This window comes from Apiospora marii, assembly GCF_038362585.1.
Source record: "Apiospora marii strain CBS 49790 chromosome Unknown utg000011l_segment0_segment0, whole genome shotgun sequence".
NCBI classification, from domain to species: domain Eukaryota; kingdom Fungi; phylum Ascomycota; class Sordariomycetes; order Amphisphaeriales; family Apiosporaceae; genus Apiospora; species Apiospora marii.
Genome location: NW_027117382.1, coordinates 3,988,198 through 4,004,588, shown reverse-complemented (window position 1 = coordinate 4,004,588; position 16,391 = coordinate 3,988,198). Strand labels below are relative to the sequence as shown.

General features: G+C 55.4%; 4 protein-coding genes across 4 annotated transcripts; 1 reads left to right on the top strand and 3 right to left on the bottom strand.

The window, feature by feature from the left end:
- Positions 1 to 466: 466 nt before the first annotated feature.
- On the bottom strand, positions 467 to 891 carry PG985_014407 (uncharacterized protein; the record flags this gene model as incomplete). The annotated part of the gene is made up of 2 exons (XM_066834173.1): positions 467 to 654; positions 819 to 891. 2 exons carry the CDS (start codon positions 889 to 891, stop codon positions 467 to 469), a joined length of 261 nt encoding a protein of 86 aa, XP_066678913.1.
- Positions 892 to 4,220: 3,329 nt separating this feature from the next.
- Positions 4,221 to 10,396, bottom strand: PG985_014406 (Histone transcription regulator 3-like protein; the record flags this gene model as incomplete). Its single annotated transcript, XM_066834172.1, has 3 exons — positions 4,221 to 6,198; positions 6,252 to 10,333; positions 10,394 to 10,396. 3 exons carry the CDS (start codon positions 10,394 to 10,396, stop codon positions 4,221 to 4,223), a joined length of 6,063 nt encoding a protein of 2,020 aa, XP_066678912.1.
- An 893-nt stretch (positions 10,397 to 11,289) lies between these two features.
- On the top strand, positions 11,290 to 13,632 carry PG985_014405 (budding site selection protein; the record flags this gene model as incomplete). Its single annotated transcript, XM_066834171.1, has 4 exons — positions 11,290 to 11,312; positions 11,387 to 11,761; positions 11,790 to 13,032; positions 13,090 to 13,632. 4 exons carry the CDS (start codon positions 11,290 to 11,292, stop codon positions 13,630 to 13,632), a joined length of 2,184 nt encoding a protein of 727 aa, XP_066678911.1.
- A 444-nt stretch (positions 13,633 to 14,076) lies between these two features.
- PG985_014404 (beta-lactamase/transpeptidase-like protein) lies at positions 14,077 to 15,486 on the bottom strand (the record flags this gene model as incomplete). The annotated part of the gene is made up of 2 exons (XM_066834170.1): positions 14,077 to 15,284; positions 15,381 to 15,486. 2 exons carry the CDS (start codon positions 15,484 to 15,486, stop codon positions 14,077 to 14,079), a joined length of 1,314 nt encoding a protein of 437 aa, XP_066678910.1.
- Between the last annotated feature and the right edge of the window lie 905 nt (positions 15,487 to 16,391).

Here is a 16,391-nt window from a genome sequence, read left to right as displayed (position 1 = left end):
ACCCTAAAGTTTTCCAATCGCCGCGTTGCCCAGTCAGTTGGATGTGCGCCCAACGGTCGAAAAACGCCAAATTTCCTCCGAGAAATTTTGTAGATGCCCCAGCCCAAATTGTGTCCTTCTAGAATCTATGTGTGTCCAAAATGTCCAAGCAATAGCATCTGAAGCGCTGGTATGTCAAAAGCAAGCGCCGAGGGGATATCGCTAATAAAACCCAAAATTCAAGACCGCCCGAGAAACGCCAGGCCGTTTGATAAATAAACCCTTCCCAAAAATGGGTGAACCATGATGTCCACCCAGGTTCCCATAATAATTGAAATGTCGTCCGTGAGTAACTTTTGTTTGTTGTCGTCATGTGTCATGCGCCCGGGGTTGCTTTCAGATTCTCGCTGTTGGCTGCTGTCCCGAATCGAGAAGGTAGAAAGCATTGGGCCAGCCATTGACTCTCCGCACTAGCTTTTCCCCTCACTCATTTCCTCGGCCCGCTGGTCTCGTACTGTTTCACCGCGGCCTCGAGCTCGGCTAAGCTCGAGCGATCGCCGTAGGCGTTCATGAGGTTCTCCGCATGGTGCTTGGCAGCATCGGGAGCCGAGGGAGTGCTGAACTGAGAGGATTGATGCTCGGTATGGAACTGCTTGAACTTGACAACGCCGTATCCTAAAAGACAGGAAAGATCGCGGGTTAGCTCTCGGAACATTTGTAGGTAGTGAGTGGTTTGGGCGGCCGAGCTAGACAGCTGAAAGTGCCCGGGACCCCTCCTTTTGCCTGTTCGGGCAATTGGGGGGACAGCGGGAGGAATAAGCAGGGAGGGAGGTACTAACCAATGCCCACAGTTGCGACAGCGACGGGAACCCTTTTCATGGTCAGCATCTTGTTGGATTTGTTGGCGCACATCTTTGAAGCTCGAATTTTCTCTGCTTTTTTCTCTTTTTGTCGCAATCGTACGATAGGGTTGCGAAAAAAAAGAAGAAAGAGGAAAGAAGAAATGGGACGGGGGTTTTAGTATGAACGTACAGCTTCTTTTCAACGCGACTGGCCCGATGCAGTTGGGGAAGATAGGCTGGGTACACGCCAGTGGTGGTGGAGAACGGCCGGGTCGAGCGTGGCAGAGACATGATGGACGGGTAGAATAGGCAGTAGGTTTTGCTCGGGGGTGGTGTGGCGCTAGTAGTACGAGGGGGATTGATCGTCCGTGGAAAGTTTAGGTAATTTGAAGTTATCGTATGAGTACTGTATGTATGTATGTAGTAGATGGCAGTAGTCTATGTGCAAAACTACTCAGGGTAAGGTCATGTGCGGTATGTATATGCTTCTGACTCCTTTGGGATGTGTGTGTGTAGTGTAGTATGCATATGTGGTGTGGGAGGCGCAGGGGGAATATATATCGAGAGTTTAAATGACCCGAGGTTTTTCAAGTATCTGCAGGAGAATTTTCGAGTTTGGCTGTGTCGAGAGGCCCGGCCTGTGTGCAAATCTTTGCTTTGCGCCGCTGTAACTTTGCTGATACGAACAACTTCGAAGTCCGGCGGAAGCGTCCGAAAATCGAACGAGGGACAATGCGAGAGTTATTATTTGTATAGGACGAGAAAGCAGCTCATTATGCTGAACAAGTGGAAATGTCCCGGTCTGGCAGAGCTGAGAGCTCGGTCACATTGTGGAGCGCCCTGGCGAGGTAAGTGCGAAGCTCGATGCGAATAATGGAGACCTTCGTGCTGGCGACTCGTCAAGTCATCTCGGAAGCGAAGCAAGACAACAGGAGACGGGCAGCCTAAGCCAGTGTGTCCGCGGGCGGTGTGTGGATACCGGCGGTCTTCAGCAGCAGGGGGAGTGCTAAAACTGGAGAGAGTCTAGAAGAACTTGGCGGCCAGCAAGGGCATGTGTCAATGTTTAAATAGAATGCCAGCTAAGGATGGGATAGAAACACGACAAGGGAGTCAGTCAGTCACTCGGGGGGCGCCTTGAGTTCTTTTGAATACCATGTAGCCCAAACATGCCAAGCGGCCAAGTTGACTGTTCATGTGTTTGGAACCGCGGCAATGGGAATGGGGGGAAAAGACAATCTGCCTACGAAACGGGCGGAAGGATCGACGAGAAGGCACGGCGGTTGAATGCCGCCCTGCGAGCCTGCGCATCTTACCGTGCTTGCATCTTGCAGTTCGCCCATCTGCTGCCATCTCGGGCCAATTCTGGCGAGGATCCCTCCCAAAGCGACAAACCGACAGGGTGGGGTCGCCATCTCGTGCATGAAAAAACAAGCAAATGCTGCGAGTTCCGCCAGTCATACAACTTGGGCGGCATCGTCTGACATGCCATAATGATGTCGGCCCAGCGCCACCAATGGAAAGCAAACAAATACACGTACTCTGCTACTGCGGTGGGCTCTCGTCAAAGTAGGACTCGGGAGGAGATCAATGCAATCGTCTTTGCCTGTGATTTCTCTCGATCGATTTGGGCAGCTTCTTGGGCGAATTCCCTACCGACCACAGTAACTCTCCTAAATGGTTAGGAGGGCCCGCCCAAATGCCTAGCTCCCGCCGGCCCGTTATATCCAGCAGGGGGGGCAATGCTGCTGTTTGAAGTCGCAAAGTCGCAACGGGGTGCCCACCCAGGCCCAGGGAAAACGGGTCCCCTAGAGTTGGAACAGCTCACCAAGCTCACACACTTGCAGCCAGCCGTCCTGTCTAGTAAATCATATGCATTGCCCCCGATGTGAGATGTGTGATTCGCGTATTTCTGCTTCCAGACCGCCGGCCGGCCAGCGACAGGTTGGCTGGGAATGATACCCTACTGCCTACCTACCTAGGCCGCCGCAGTATGCCTACGGGGCACAATAGGCCACCCCACCTCTATCTCTTGGCCGTGGACCCTTCGATGGAGTTCTTGGCCTGCACCAGATCGACCCTAACCTGCCTCGAGTTCCAGCCAGGTCTCGAAACAGGAAACGGCAGTACATATCGACGCTAAGTGCCGACATGCTTCTTGGGCAACCAGGTGTCGAAACAACAAACGCATACGATTTGGATCCAGCCCAAGGCTAGCAGTAGACAGCGCCTCGCTCTCCTAGGTAGTCATCTATGGACTGTCTGCCCTTCGAACCCGGCGGAGGGCGTTTCCCGCAGCCAAGACTACTGCATGCAGATCGCATCTATCTACCAAGAGATTTTGATGCTATTTCCATCCCGTTCAGGCAAGCCGAAACCCAACATGCGGCACTTGACATGCTGTGATCAGAACGCCAAGAGGAAACTGACAGGACGAAGCATCGCTGATTCGCGGACCCAACACGACTTCATTTTCCCAGCCCCTGAAAGCCCAAGCCAAGGAAAAGAAGGGCGCGCGAGGAAACAAAGCGCGAAAGGGGCGGAGGGGCCAGCTATAGCACCAACCATCTATCTCCATCTTGGTCTGGGTGGGCTGAAAGAAACCGAGACAGCGAGACAGCGAAATACCACCCAATGGCGCTTTCAGGAACCCAACCGGAACCCCCCGTATAGCTGCATATCCAATAAGACGGTAAGCAAATAGGTGGTGTATCAAGTTGCGATCTACCGATGCCAGCAACACGGCCATACGGCCGCCTGCCCCTGAGTGGATGGATAAGAAGAGAAACCTCGGCCTAGGCTAGCTTCTGTACTGTAAGGTATGCATCCTGGGCTGTGTAAGCACCCAGACGGGCAGGCATAACAGCCAGACGACGGCGCGCACGCGGAAGCACAAGCATCGATATCTTGCATATGCAGTGGAACCTTCGGCACCCGCCAGAGGCCCAACGACACGACAACACCACACGAACACGCAATGCACGCTATAGGCAGGAAAACCGGCATGCACGGTAGCTCGTGGTGCACATGTATCACCATGACCGGATGATGAAGAGGAAAAAGGGAGCAAAAGAAATGCCGGCACGGGACGGCATCGTCTATCAGATTTCATTTTGTTGCCGAACAGCAAAAATAGCAACGCGTGATGAGCGCGGTTGATGATTGACCAACCGGCCACTATGGACCTAATTATGTTACAGACGACCAGATAAAAGTTTCCGAGCAACGCCATGGATCCATACCCTCGAGAGTCCTCAAACACCGAATAATAGCCGGGCGCCAAAAAAAGTTGACCAAACAAACATGTGAGCGTGCGTGTGCGATCGATGCATTATCGATGGCACATATGCGCGCCACTTACTCGCCAGTGCAGCAGCCAGGAACAGGAAGCAAGCAATGTTTTCAGTGCTGTGCCGTGGGACCTCCGACAATAACAGCCTCGATAGTATCGCCCGTTTCGCTTTCGGTCTCCAGCTCCTCGTCCTCGTCTTCGTCGCCCTCCTCTTCCTCCTCCTCTTCTTCGAGGTCTTCGTCAGCGGCCTGGTCGTCGTCATGCCCCTCCCCCTCCCCCATTTCTTCGTCCTCGTCCTCTTCGACTTGCATGCTGTGGTCTGCCGCCGGGCCGGGGTCTGACCCGGCCTCATCGGCCTCCTCCTCTTCCTCCTCTTCTTCATCTTCCTCGGCGCCATGGTCGTGGCTGTGGTCGTGATCCTCGCCATCATGGTCATCGTGGCCATCGTGGCCATCGTGATCCATAGCTTCGACTTCTTCCTCGCCTTCTTCTTGCTCCTCGTGCTCATCTTCCTCATCGTCAGCGTCTCCATCCCCTTCCTCTTCGTCTTCCTCGTCTTCCTCCCCAGCCTCCTGCGTGTTTCGTCGGATTAAGCCAGGGAACAAGAGCGCCGCTTCCTCGTCATCGAGTATATCATCCGGTACATCGCTGAGGTCGCTCTCATCATCGGCTGAGTCGTGGAAGCTTCTCGGCGGGCTGCTCTCGTGACCTTCGTGCGCATCGTCGTCCTTCATCTCGACGTCGCCGTCCTCGCCGTGTGCCCCAGGAACCTCCCCAGTCGGCGTGCGGCTGTTGTTGCGTGACTTGCTGCTCGAGACCGAGGCCCGTGACTTTTCCCTCGTAGGTTTGGCGGGGCCGTCGATGGCCCGCATGACGGCCTGCTCGGCCTTGCGGAGCAGGTCCGGCCGCCTCACGCCGGCGCGACGTGGGCGGACGCTGGCTTCGTGAGCCGCCGCCGCCGGCCCCGCGGCGTCCGTGCCAGAGTTCTCGACGGACTGGGGGTTGAGTAGAGCGGTGAAGGGGTTGGCCGGTTTCTTCTCTTTCTCCAGCTCACCCTTCTTAATCTTGTTGGCTTCGGTGCGCTCTTTGATGAGCGCCTCGAGCGGCGGACCGGGTAGGTTCTTGCCGACTTCGAAGTAAAAGGCAGTGTAGCTATCGTAGATGAGGTCGTCCACGGCGCCGGCTTTCATGAGTGCTGAGTTAAGCTTCTTGAGTTCGACGGCTTCCTTGAGGGCCTCGAAGGCCGAGTGGTCTGACGTGTTGGCGTCGGTCGACCACTCGGTGATGCGTTCCGCGATGATCTCGAACTCTTCCTGTGACACGTTCTTATACACATCGTCGATGATGGGCTGGATCTTGTAGTGGCTGCGGATCATGCGCAGGTAAGCGATGCAGCACGTCTGCCACAGGTCGTTAAAGTGATAGAAGTCGCCACCCTTCTTGCGGATGCGGCGCAACAGAGCCTCGAAATTGGTGCGGTCCTTGAGCGTCACTAGGAGCTTGACCATGAAGCGCACATACTGCTCGGTGTAGACGTGATGGCGGCCGGGGCGCTCGGCGTCGCACTTCCAGACGTTCATGACCATGGTCTTGGTGAACATGGTTTTCTGGAGCACCTGGAATGCGGACAGGGCCTGGAGGACCTCGGGGTTCTCCGCCGTATCGTCGAAGAGCAGCCGGGCGTGGCGCATAATGATGCGATGCTGCCAGTTGGACTTGTCCTTGTCCTTGAGATGGGAGAGCGTCTCGATCACGAAGGGTTCCCATTCCTCTGTGTCGTTGATCTCTACCCGCGCTCCCTTTTTGATAGCAAATGGCTGACGCTGCAGGATATCGGCTGCTTCTTGTGGCTCCAGGTCCCCTCGTGCCACCAGTTTATAGACAACTGACACAATCTTGTAGTGAGGCTCGAGAATGGGGTCTGTTCCAGAGCGAGGTTTGGGCAGCGCCCAGACAGCCTCGACCGACTCCTCCAGGGCCCTGATGAGTTGCTTCACAGTGGGACGGCTTTGCCGGTCGTAATGATCCAGAGTGGTGTATGGCTTCTGGTACATCTTCCAGATGCACTTGGCGCGCATGTAAGAATTCCTAATGCTGTTAGCAGATTTTTTACGTAACCGATGCGAAGTTGTTGTACTTACTTCCATTCCTTTGGCTTCACTCCCATGGCTTTGCGGAATAGTCTGGCAGCGTACTTCCACACCTTGTAATCGTCCATCTGCTCATGAATGATGCGCTTGTACGTGCCTCCACCCTGGTGGCTGTTCTGGATGAAGAATCGTTCGTGATCCGAGTGCTGGAACGGCTCCATGGCAAACGGCTCGCGGCTAGAGGCATACATGCGCATACCGAACTTGTGGTACAGCTCGTGGATGGCCTCGATACCCTCCGTATCGCCCGGTTCAGGTAAGGCTTTCCAAGAGTGAGATAGCGCAAGCGTGTAACAGTGGATGGCGTTACGCTGATATTTAACAAGCTCTGCGCGCTCCTTGTTCATCTTATCGGCGGTCCACAGGACCGATTCGTCCAGCTCGTAGTCGAAGCACTCGGCCAGCCGGAACCACGCGTCCCATTGGTCGGGAGTGAACTGGAGCTGCTGTCGAAGGAACGTTGCGCCGATCCGAAGGTCATCAGTCGCGCCAGGGGTCTGCCTGCGGTTGAGATCGACACCCTTGAACTTGCTGAAAGCGATCATACCAAGTAAGAAGAACCACCCGTGGCGCGCGAGTGAGCTGTCGGGCGTGTTGACCGCTACAGCATCGATTGTAAGGCCACCCTTGAGAGCTTGGTACAGCCGGAGCGGATGAACGGGTCTCTTGAGGAATTCGGTAAAGTTTCGCAGATTGTGTATCGTCTGCTGATTTGACTTGGTCTGGCCGATTGCTTGCTGCATGTGCTCAATGGTACCCTTTAAGTCAGACTTTAGGAGGTCCTTCATCGACATATGGTTTGCCAAAACAATAATCTTCTCGACTAATGCAGCAGCATTGCGCCTCTCGAGCTTCTCTGGTGGGCAGTTGTGATCCTCAACCTCCCATGAACCAATGCCTTTGAGCCCGTAGAGGTCAAATAGGACTTGACCAAGGTAGTCTTCCCAGTTGTCTACTAGATTCTGCTTCAGGAGTTCGACACGCATCATCTTGAGGAAGATCTTGTTGGACGATTTGCAGAACTTCCTGAGGCCGAGGACTTGGTGAACTGCGGCAAGATACTCTGCCAGGTCCGTTTCTGGCGCCGTAAACTCCGATCGATTTTGATTCACACCCGCCTTCAGGATAGTGTAGAGAAGCGACCAATTCCGCACCTGCATCTCCCGAAGCTTGTTCAAGAATGGCGAAAAGCTAGCGTTGCTTGTGGGAGCTGTAAGCATGCCAACCCGGACCTCATCTTCGTACACGGAGGAGGTATGCAGGAGGCAGCTCAGTTTCACCAAAGCAGCAACACTTGATCTGAGATGCCTGTCATCGATGATGTCGAACGCGGTCGGATCGTTGAGTGCGAGTGCGAGGGAGTTGACAAGAAGGTCGTCCACGAACTTGAGCATCTTGAAGAAAAGACCGCGCCGATCTTCGAGAGGCATGCTAAGATAGGGGTCTCGCTCAAAGTCATTTACTACCATTTCAATAGCTTTCAACTTGCAGGAAAACTCCTTGGTCGTATATTGGATGGCCTGGTATGCCTCGTCTAAGCGGTTCCATAAGAACAGCCGCATCTCCGTGCTGGCCCCGAGCAAGAACTTCCACAGGTCCCGGAGCCCTTGGCTGGCGGTCTCCGATATAGGTTGGTGTTTCGCTTCATCTGGTTGTGGTGTACTAGGCTGCTCATCCGGGTTCGGCGTGCCTGAGGTTGACTTGGGAGTCTCCACCGTGTACACGGCTTCAGGGTTGAGGACGGGTTCCAGACTGTCGATGACGGAAACCGGGTCACTCAGATCATTTTGGAATAGCCCCAAGAAGAAATCCATGGTTGTCAGCTTGGATATCTCCTTGTCAGCCGCGAAGATCGATATCTCTGGCATGATCGCGTTGTTCGGCAACCGCGGACTGATACCTTCAAAGTCGTCGGCCAAAGACTCACGAAGGCTCTGCCAGCATTGGAGGATATGTTCTCGCGACACGCCCTCAGTGAGAGTGACGGAAAAGACGGACGCCCACAAGAAACGCACCGAGAGCGCCTGATTACGTTCTGCCGGTCTCCTCTGGCTAAGTTCCGCAGCAAATGAAAACCACCGGCCAAGTCTCCCCTTAGTCTCAACACGAATACCAAAGTCCACGGCGCTGTTAGGGTTCGTGATCCTCTCGTAAACGTCCAAGTGCAGTTCAAAAAGCATCTGGGTCATCCCGTCAACGCTGTCAAATGCCTCTGGGTCATCCGAGGTCGCGGCATCCTCAAACTCGTGTCGCATACGGTTGTAAATGTCCTCATCCAGATGACTGATCACTTGAACCACGGAGGTCTTCAGCGAATCCGACCATTTCGAGGTGACGTAGGTCTCGGAAATGACCCTCACCCATTCAAAGGCAATATCACCAATACCCATGCCGAGCTGCTTGGCCCGGGCGGCGAAGGTCTTGAGGTTCTTTGTCTCGTCAAATTCCGTCGTTTCAGCCTTGGATTGAGAGCCGGGCTTAGAATGCTCAAGAAACAGGCTGAAGCCCACGGCGGACGTCGCTTCCTTCTTGCTCAGCAGCACTCTTGCGATATCTTCGTCGAAAGCAGTAAGCGAGTCGCGCAGGTCAACCATGGCAGGCTTTGTCACCTTGGCAGTCCGCTTTTCGAAATCCGACAATTCCAAAATTTCTGCGAGACGGTCGAGCATGCCACGGTCCGTGACGCCCAGATTTTCGGCAATATTCCGTACATTCTGAAACAGGTTCTTGTCGGCGGCCTGGTAGGGTTCCAGCTGCGCGGAAAACGGGTTCTGAGCCTCGACGGGCTCGTCCGCTACCGTCTCCCTTCTTCGAGTCCGCTTGCTTCGCTTCTCAACGACTTCTTCTGCGTCACCGTCGGGTTGCAAACCCGCAGCCGACTGCGACCGTTTTCTCGAAGTCACGGAATTACTGCGTTCCTTTCGGGGACCTCCAACAGTGATGGTATTTTCGATCTTGCCCTCTTTCGGCGACTCCACTGTCTCGTCAGGGGAGATGGTCTGACTGGTGTTGTCCCCAATCTCTTCTGTGACTTCCCCAGCCGCAGCCTCAGCCGCAGGTTTGGGTCGCTCGACTAGCAACTTCTCTGTGGGCTCTGGCGTATCGGGTAATTCTGGCAGCTCGATAGTAGTGATCGTCCCGGGAACGCCGTGGGTTGCTACGAAATGGACCAGAGTCATTCCCAAATCGGCCCACGATGCGGTAGGCACGGTCAGGACAAGTGGCGACAGATTGTTTAGCTCGTCATCACTTGCGCCTTTTGGCAATGCAAGTGACTTGGTCGGATCTGGTAAAAACGGTATGGGGTCAAGATATCGCTTCAGCGCAGCTGGCATGAACTTTTTGTTGTAAGGTCTCATGATGGGGTGGGATAGGGCCACATCGTCCGACAATACTTGCAGCTGCTCCTTGAGCTGCTCGCCGGCAAAGCCTTCGGCAAGAGACGGCGGCTCGACCTCATCGACCGCAGGATCATCGTCCAGCTCAATTGCCGCCTCCAGACAGTACCGGCTTGCCCTCGCGCTTTTAAGAAAGGCAGCGACTCGAGCCGCTTTCCTCCAGAGCTCGGCATCGGATGGGTCGTGATCGAGGGCGGTCGCGTAGTCGCACAATGCTTTGTGGGCGCTCTGAAGTGTTCCTTCCTGCTCAAAAACCGAGGCTTTATCTTGGCCAGCAGCTTTTGCCTTATACTTGATGCCATCCAGCTCAAATTGACCATGGTTCTTGTAGGCCAAGTACAAGGCCTGCGGTAAACTGCTTCCCGTGCCATCGATATCAGCCTGCGTGACTTCGAGCGACTGCGCAAATGAAATGTCGAGGGGTAGGTTGTGAGCTTCGGTATGGCGTTCGGCGCGATCGAACTCGGTCTGGGCTTCGGTGTACTGGAATATCTCGGATTTGAATAGGTCATCGTATGCATCAGCAGCTTCGTTGTAGTGCTGTGGCCCCTGAGCATGGAGCTTCAGGGCAGTTTGGTAGCGTTTCAGAGCCTCCTCGATATGGAGCTCCCGAGTAATGTCGACCTCATCGTCAATATTCTCCTCGGGCTCGACATTGATGGGGTTGAAGGCCGGCTGCAATTAACAAATCAGTCATGCCCACAGGTTCAAGGGGGTTCACACGTAGCGGCGTACCATGGTGTTTTTTTTGTAATGGGTAGATTGATTACGCTAATCGGAGAATTGGCCATTCGCATCACATGTAGCATGCACTTTCAGGTCCATCGCATAACTGCTAGTACTGAGAAGGTAAAGATGCAAATCAGATCTAGAGTCGCGTGGAGTTCGTAGCCATCGGTCGCTTCTTCGTCGCTTCGTCGGGGATGGATCTTTGCGGTAGTTGTACAGGGTTTATGCAGTTGATCGCATTTCGGAAAGTCGCGCCTGGGGTTTGGGAGCTGACGCGCCGTGCGGTGCCGAATCGCCTATTAATAAATTGAATTTCAGTGCTCCATGCCAGCAAGCTCCAGCTCCAGTTCCAGGCCGAAGGATGACGGAACCTGTTGGCGGGATGTGGGCCAGGTACCGTGTGGCGCGAGCTTCTGGATCCCTGCCTGTAGGTTGTGGCTGACCCGCCTAGAATGTGCGCTTGAGGGAGATTGTTAGATTGACAGAAGCTTTTCCAGGGCGTTTTAGATTGAATAATGAATCCCCGACGTGGCTTGGAGGGGATGGCGCGTTCCTTGATTGGAGTGACACTTCTGGCCAAATCATCAATGCCAAGCGGGACCTGTACTGCGCAATCGTGTTCCCAGCCCAATTCAGTCCACTCCTGTCGCATGCCACCAGCCTGCCAGCCTCTCTCTCCCACCATACCACCAGCCAGTGTCAGTGTCGTCTGTACTGGAAGCTGAAGTTACACATATCTAGTCGTCAGTCAACGATTCAAGGTGCCCGGCACCATTGACGCCCTTCCCTCTTTCATTGCTGCATGACTCGGGCGCATTGAGTTGCATCATACTGTTCCCGTCCAAGGATAACACACACCTTGGAAATACATTTGCGCTTCCATATCTCCAAGATCCTTCACAATGCCTTCGCCGGCGGTGCCAGAGTAAGCTATAGCTACAACCCTCCTCTACGCAACAAACACACTCCCGCAGACGTGCTAACCGAAACACATGGTAGGATATCTGAGGAAGTACTTCACGAGTCCATTGAGGCCCGAACCGAGTCGCTTCAGTCTTTGCGCGAACTCGGACCCCCCGATTTGGTCCATCTCCTCAAGCAGAACCTCCGAACCGCCACGCGACAGACGGGCGTATACCACCATGTCACCGGTGTAGACGCCTCCTCTTCCGCCAGCTTGGCTGCGTATATCAACACCCTCACCTACAACAACAAGGACCACGGCCAGCCCACCCCCAACAAGATCGTCGAGGGTCTGTACAGCTGTTACAATGCCTTCTCGCGCCTGGACATGCGCGTCCATGTCACCATCCCCGGAACTGTCGACAGCTACTGCATTGACGAGCGGGGAGAGAAGCGGGCCGCAACCGACGAGTTATGGCTGAGAGACATATCTCTGCAGTGTGCTGCGTGCCTACTCGTACGCGGATGATGGCAGTGGCGACACGATTAGGAAGATCATGGGCGTCCGTCGTTTCAACCCTGTTATGAACACCGAAACCGAACATCGCTTCCTCAGCGCTGCCGAGCACCTGTTCTTCCGCGGTTGGCAGCTGGGCTCCGACTCGGTCGTTCAAGTCCCCAACAACGTCTCGAACCATCTCACTTCTGGCCTGCTGAAGTACTTCCACACTACCGGCCGCTTCGCCTCTGCCATCAACCTCTTCGAGAAATTGCGCTCCCAGAACGTCGAGGTCTCTTCACTCTTGGCCAAGGTCCTGATTATGGGTAACGAAGAAGTACAGGGCGTGCGCGTTCTGTACCAGGCTCTTAAGGATACACCTATGGACTACGTGATGCTTGATACGCAGGCGGACTTCCTCATGAAGAAGGCACTGTCCGCCCCCAATGCGCAGCAGAAAGAGGAGAGACTCAAGATGGCCCAGGGCTGCGCAGATCGGAGTACCATTGCTGCTCCCAGCGAGTTTGGCACATGGGCCCGGTTAGCACAGGTCTACGTCACCATGGAAGATTGGGAGAACGCATTAACCATTCTCAACTCGTGCCCCATGTTTACCTACCAGGATAAGGATGCACCCCTCATGCCCGAGCCCAAAGACGTCTATCTCCCCACGTTACCCGAGACGCGGCTAGAAGAAATCGACAGCGAGCCCGAGTCGAGATACAACGAGCAGGTGGATCCCAGTTTGCTAAACCTTAGGGCGGCAGCCTACCGTGGGACCTTCAAGCAGGCATACAGCATCTTGACGGAAATGACGGCGAAAATTGGATGGGATCAGCTGCTCAAGATCCGTAGCAACGTGTTCGTGATGGAGGACGAGTACAGGACTGAGCGCCAGGACACATCCTCTCTTGCGCCCCCGCAGCGTAACGCTAGTCTTGATGGCCTGCGCGGGACACCCGAGCCCCCTGTCAATGGCGACGAGGAAACCGAAAAGGGGAATACCAAGGAGAGCGACAAGGAGAGTGACAAAGATGACGACGAAAAGAGCAACATAGAAGAGGACGAAAAGGACGACAAGAACGATGACGACGACGAGGACAAGTCTAAATCCGGCGACGCTGATTCGACTGCGCCTACCCTGACGAATGGCAAAGATGTGCCGAACCAGGTTGAGAAGCCGGAGCACACGATTGACCCCGGCAAGGTCAAGGCCGACGCCATTCAATCAGACTCCGATAACGTAAGTTGACCTTCGGCGGAGATAATTGGTCTTGGGTATGCTAACATGGGCGGCCAGTCTGCCACTACGGAAGAGCATCTATCCCGCCTGAATAACAAGCGGCTGTGTGAACGCTGGCTGGATAGTCTCTTTATGGTTCTGTATGAAGACCTGCGAGTCTACACAATCTGGCGCACCCAGATGGCGCAGTATCGCGCCCAGTCCATGCAATACAAGAAGTCGGCCGAGGAGTGGGAGATCCTCGGCTGCTTGGCCGAGCGCCTGCAGCACCACGACGAGGCCGCCGAAGCCTACCGCGCATGCCTGGCGCAACGGTTCAGCCCCAAGGCGCTGTCGGGCATCCTGCGCGTCTACGAGAAGACCAAGAACACACGCGAAATCGTCGCCTCGCTTATCAGGCTGGTGACGTGGCAGTACCGCTGGTACAGCGAGTTCTCGCCCGACCTGCTGTACACGATCCGCACCCTCATCGAGGACGAGGGCGCCGTCAAGGTGCGCAGCATCATCCAGGCCACCAGCCTGCCGCAAAACGTCCTGGACCTGACGCATCACTACGCGGCCCTGTGTCACTCGTTCCGGAGTACCGGGACCGACGGTTAGACCTTTTGTTGGAGTGGAGTGATTCGAAAGAATATGATGATTCAAGGAGGGGGGAAATGTCGTCGATTATTGAATTCCGATGACGCTACGAGTATACCTTTTGGAAGACGACAACACAAGGCAGGGACCGGGTTACGAGAATTGATTCATTCGAGCAGTGTGTGTGTGCGGTCAGATTATGTGATATCCATGTCGGTACTACTACTACTACTGCTTTTGGAAAGGAGGTAGAAAGGAAGGGATGTTGTCAGTCAGTCAACATGTGATATTAATAGACAAAAGTCCCACGCAAGCAAACAGTTTGTTTTGTTTGTTTTTTGTGCTCTGGGGTCGATGAACGGTCGGTCCGTGCTCGTCCGATCTTTTGACTTTTCTGTCTGCACGTGAGTGACATCTGACGACATCTAACCCATGGTTATCTCCTCCCTACCCAGGTACACTGCGCTACTTCTCGGCCCCTTCTCTCCCCTTCAGCTCCGGCAGCAGGTCGCGGTAGACGGCGCGCTCGAACTCGTCCCACATGCGGTTCACGACGGCGTTGCCGTGCGGAAGGACGCCGGTGAAGAGGGCGGCCGCGACGCCCGTCTGCGGGTCGACCCACCAGCGCCCGTTGCCCATGCCGCTCCACGTCAGGCCGCCCGCGCGCCGCTTCCCGGGCAGGTCGTCGAGGTTCATGAGGCCGCCCAGCCCGTAGTCGAGCCGGACGCTGCCGTCGAGCGGCAGCTCGGGGGCGTAGCCGACGTGGTACCCCAGTATGGCGCTGGTGAGCTCGGCTCGCTGCGGGGCGGTGAGCTGGGGGGTTAGGAGCTGGGACAGGGTTTGGGGTTGGAGTAGTGGCTGCTCTTGCTCTTGGCCAGTGGAGGAGAATGAGGATGAGCATCGCAAAAGGCCGGAGAGGAAGAGGCCGTAGTCGTGCGGCGTGGTGAATAGGCCCGCCCCGCCCGACTCCATCTCGTGCTCCGTGCGCAGGATGCTCGTGCCCGGCCGCAGCTCGCCTTCGGGGTACGGGTGCATGCCCGTGATGCCGTCCTCGGCGCTGAAGGCGAACTCGAGCAGCCGATCCCCTTCTTCATCCTTGCCGCCCTTCCCCAGAATCCGCTCGGGCCAGAACCCCGTCCGCTCCATGCCCAGCGGCGCAAAGATGTGGCCCTGCATCCACTCGCCCAGCGTCTGCTTGGTCAGCTTCTCCAGCGTCGCGCCGATCCAGTCGTACGCCATGCCGTACAGCCAGCCCTCGCCGGGCGCGAACATGAGCGGCGTCGTCATGCCCTCCCGGCACCAGTCGAGGTTGATGACGGTGCGGCCGACGTAGCGACCCCAGCGCATCAGCTCCGGGACCGCCACGTCGTAGCCCAGGCCCAGCGTGTGCGTGAGCAGGTGGCGCAGGGTGATGGGCCGCGTGTTAGGCTCGAGAATGGGCTTGCCGTTCTGGTTCTCGTCGAACCCGCGCAGGATCTCCAGGGCGCCGAGGTCGGGCATCAGGGTCCGCAGGTCCTGGTCCAGGGTCAGGAGGCCCCGGTCCACGAGCTGCAGCGCCGCGACCGATGTGGCTAGTTTCCCCTGGGACGCGAGCCAGACGAGGGAGTTGACTGTGAAGGGAGCCGAATCGGCCGCGAAGGCGAGGCGGCCGGAGGCGCCTTCATAGATGGTGCCTGTCCGAGAGGTCAGTAATGAGAGATTGAGGTCGCTTGAGTTGGGAAAGATGGAGGGAGTGAGAGGAAACGTGTGTCAGCATCTCAGGTACGTACCATTCTTGTCCACCACTACCAAAGCGGCGCCTAAAAGCTTGTCCTTCACTGTGGTCTCATTGGAAGAGACCGTGTATGACTTCAGTATGTCATTAAGCTTGTCCATGTTGAACTGGTCGATGGTCTGAATCTTTTGATTGATCTTGGAAGTGTCTTCTTGAGCTTACCGCTGCTTACATTGGTACTAGGAGGTTTTGTTTTGTGCCGCACAGTTCTTCCATGACCCCGCCTTTCGTTGGTCCATCAAGACTGTATAACACCGGACGCAAGGGATGACCTGGTGCTGGTATATGCTGATACTAACGACTGCATGTCGTCTTCATTATTTCCATGTCCTCATTGTACGAGCCATGATACAGTGTTGTGACCGAAACAAGACACCAGAAACAAGAAGTAGAGGCGACCCCGCAGGTGATGCCTGGTTTGGATGTCGGCAATGTGAAACAGAGGTCGCTTACGCGGAGAGGAAATGAGGCTCAACTCAGGTACGTACAATTCTTGTCCGCGACCACGAAGCCAGCGCCCGATAGCTTGTTCTTCACTGTGGGCTCAGCAGAAGAAACAGTGTGTGATCTCGATGTGCCATCAAGCGTCTCTATGGCGTGTTGGCATTCAAAAGTTGACACAGCCTGACTCTGCAAGACGAGACGGTCTCGGAAGTTGGCCTCTTGGCTTACCGGCGTCTACACAGCCACTTTGGTAACCAGCCCAGTGCCGTAGGATTCGCGAATCTACAATAACCCCGCCTTTCGGCCTTCCTCCGGGACCGCAGCTAAGAAGCCGACGGCTCCTTCAACCCAGCGTTCACTCCTACGATCCATGGGTTAGCCCATCGGTTTGCAATTCTAACACGCGGAGTTCATAAAACATTATGTACGTCATCAACATACGTTTGTCAGGGACATGATGCGAGGTTGCCGGTAACGCGCCACACCATGGTATGCAAGAAACCCTTGGCCGTCCTCTCCCACTGGACACCAGCCTGACAGCGCATCCGCCGGATCACCCGCC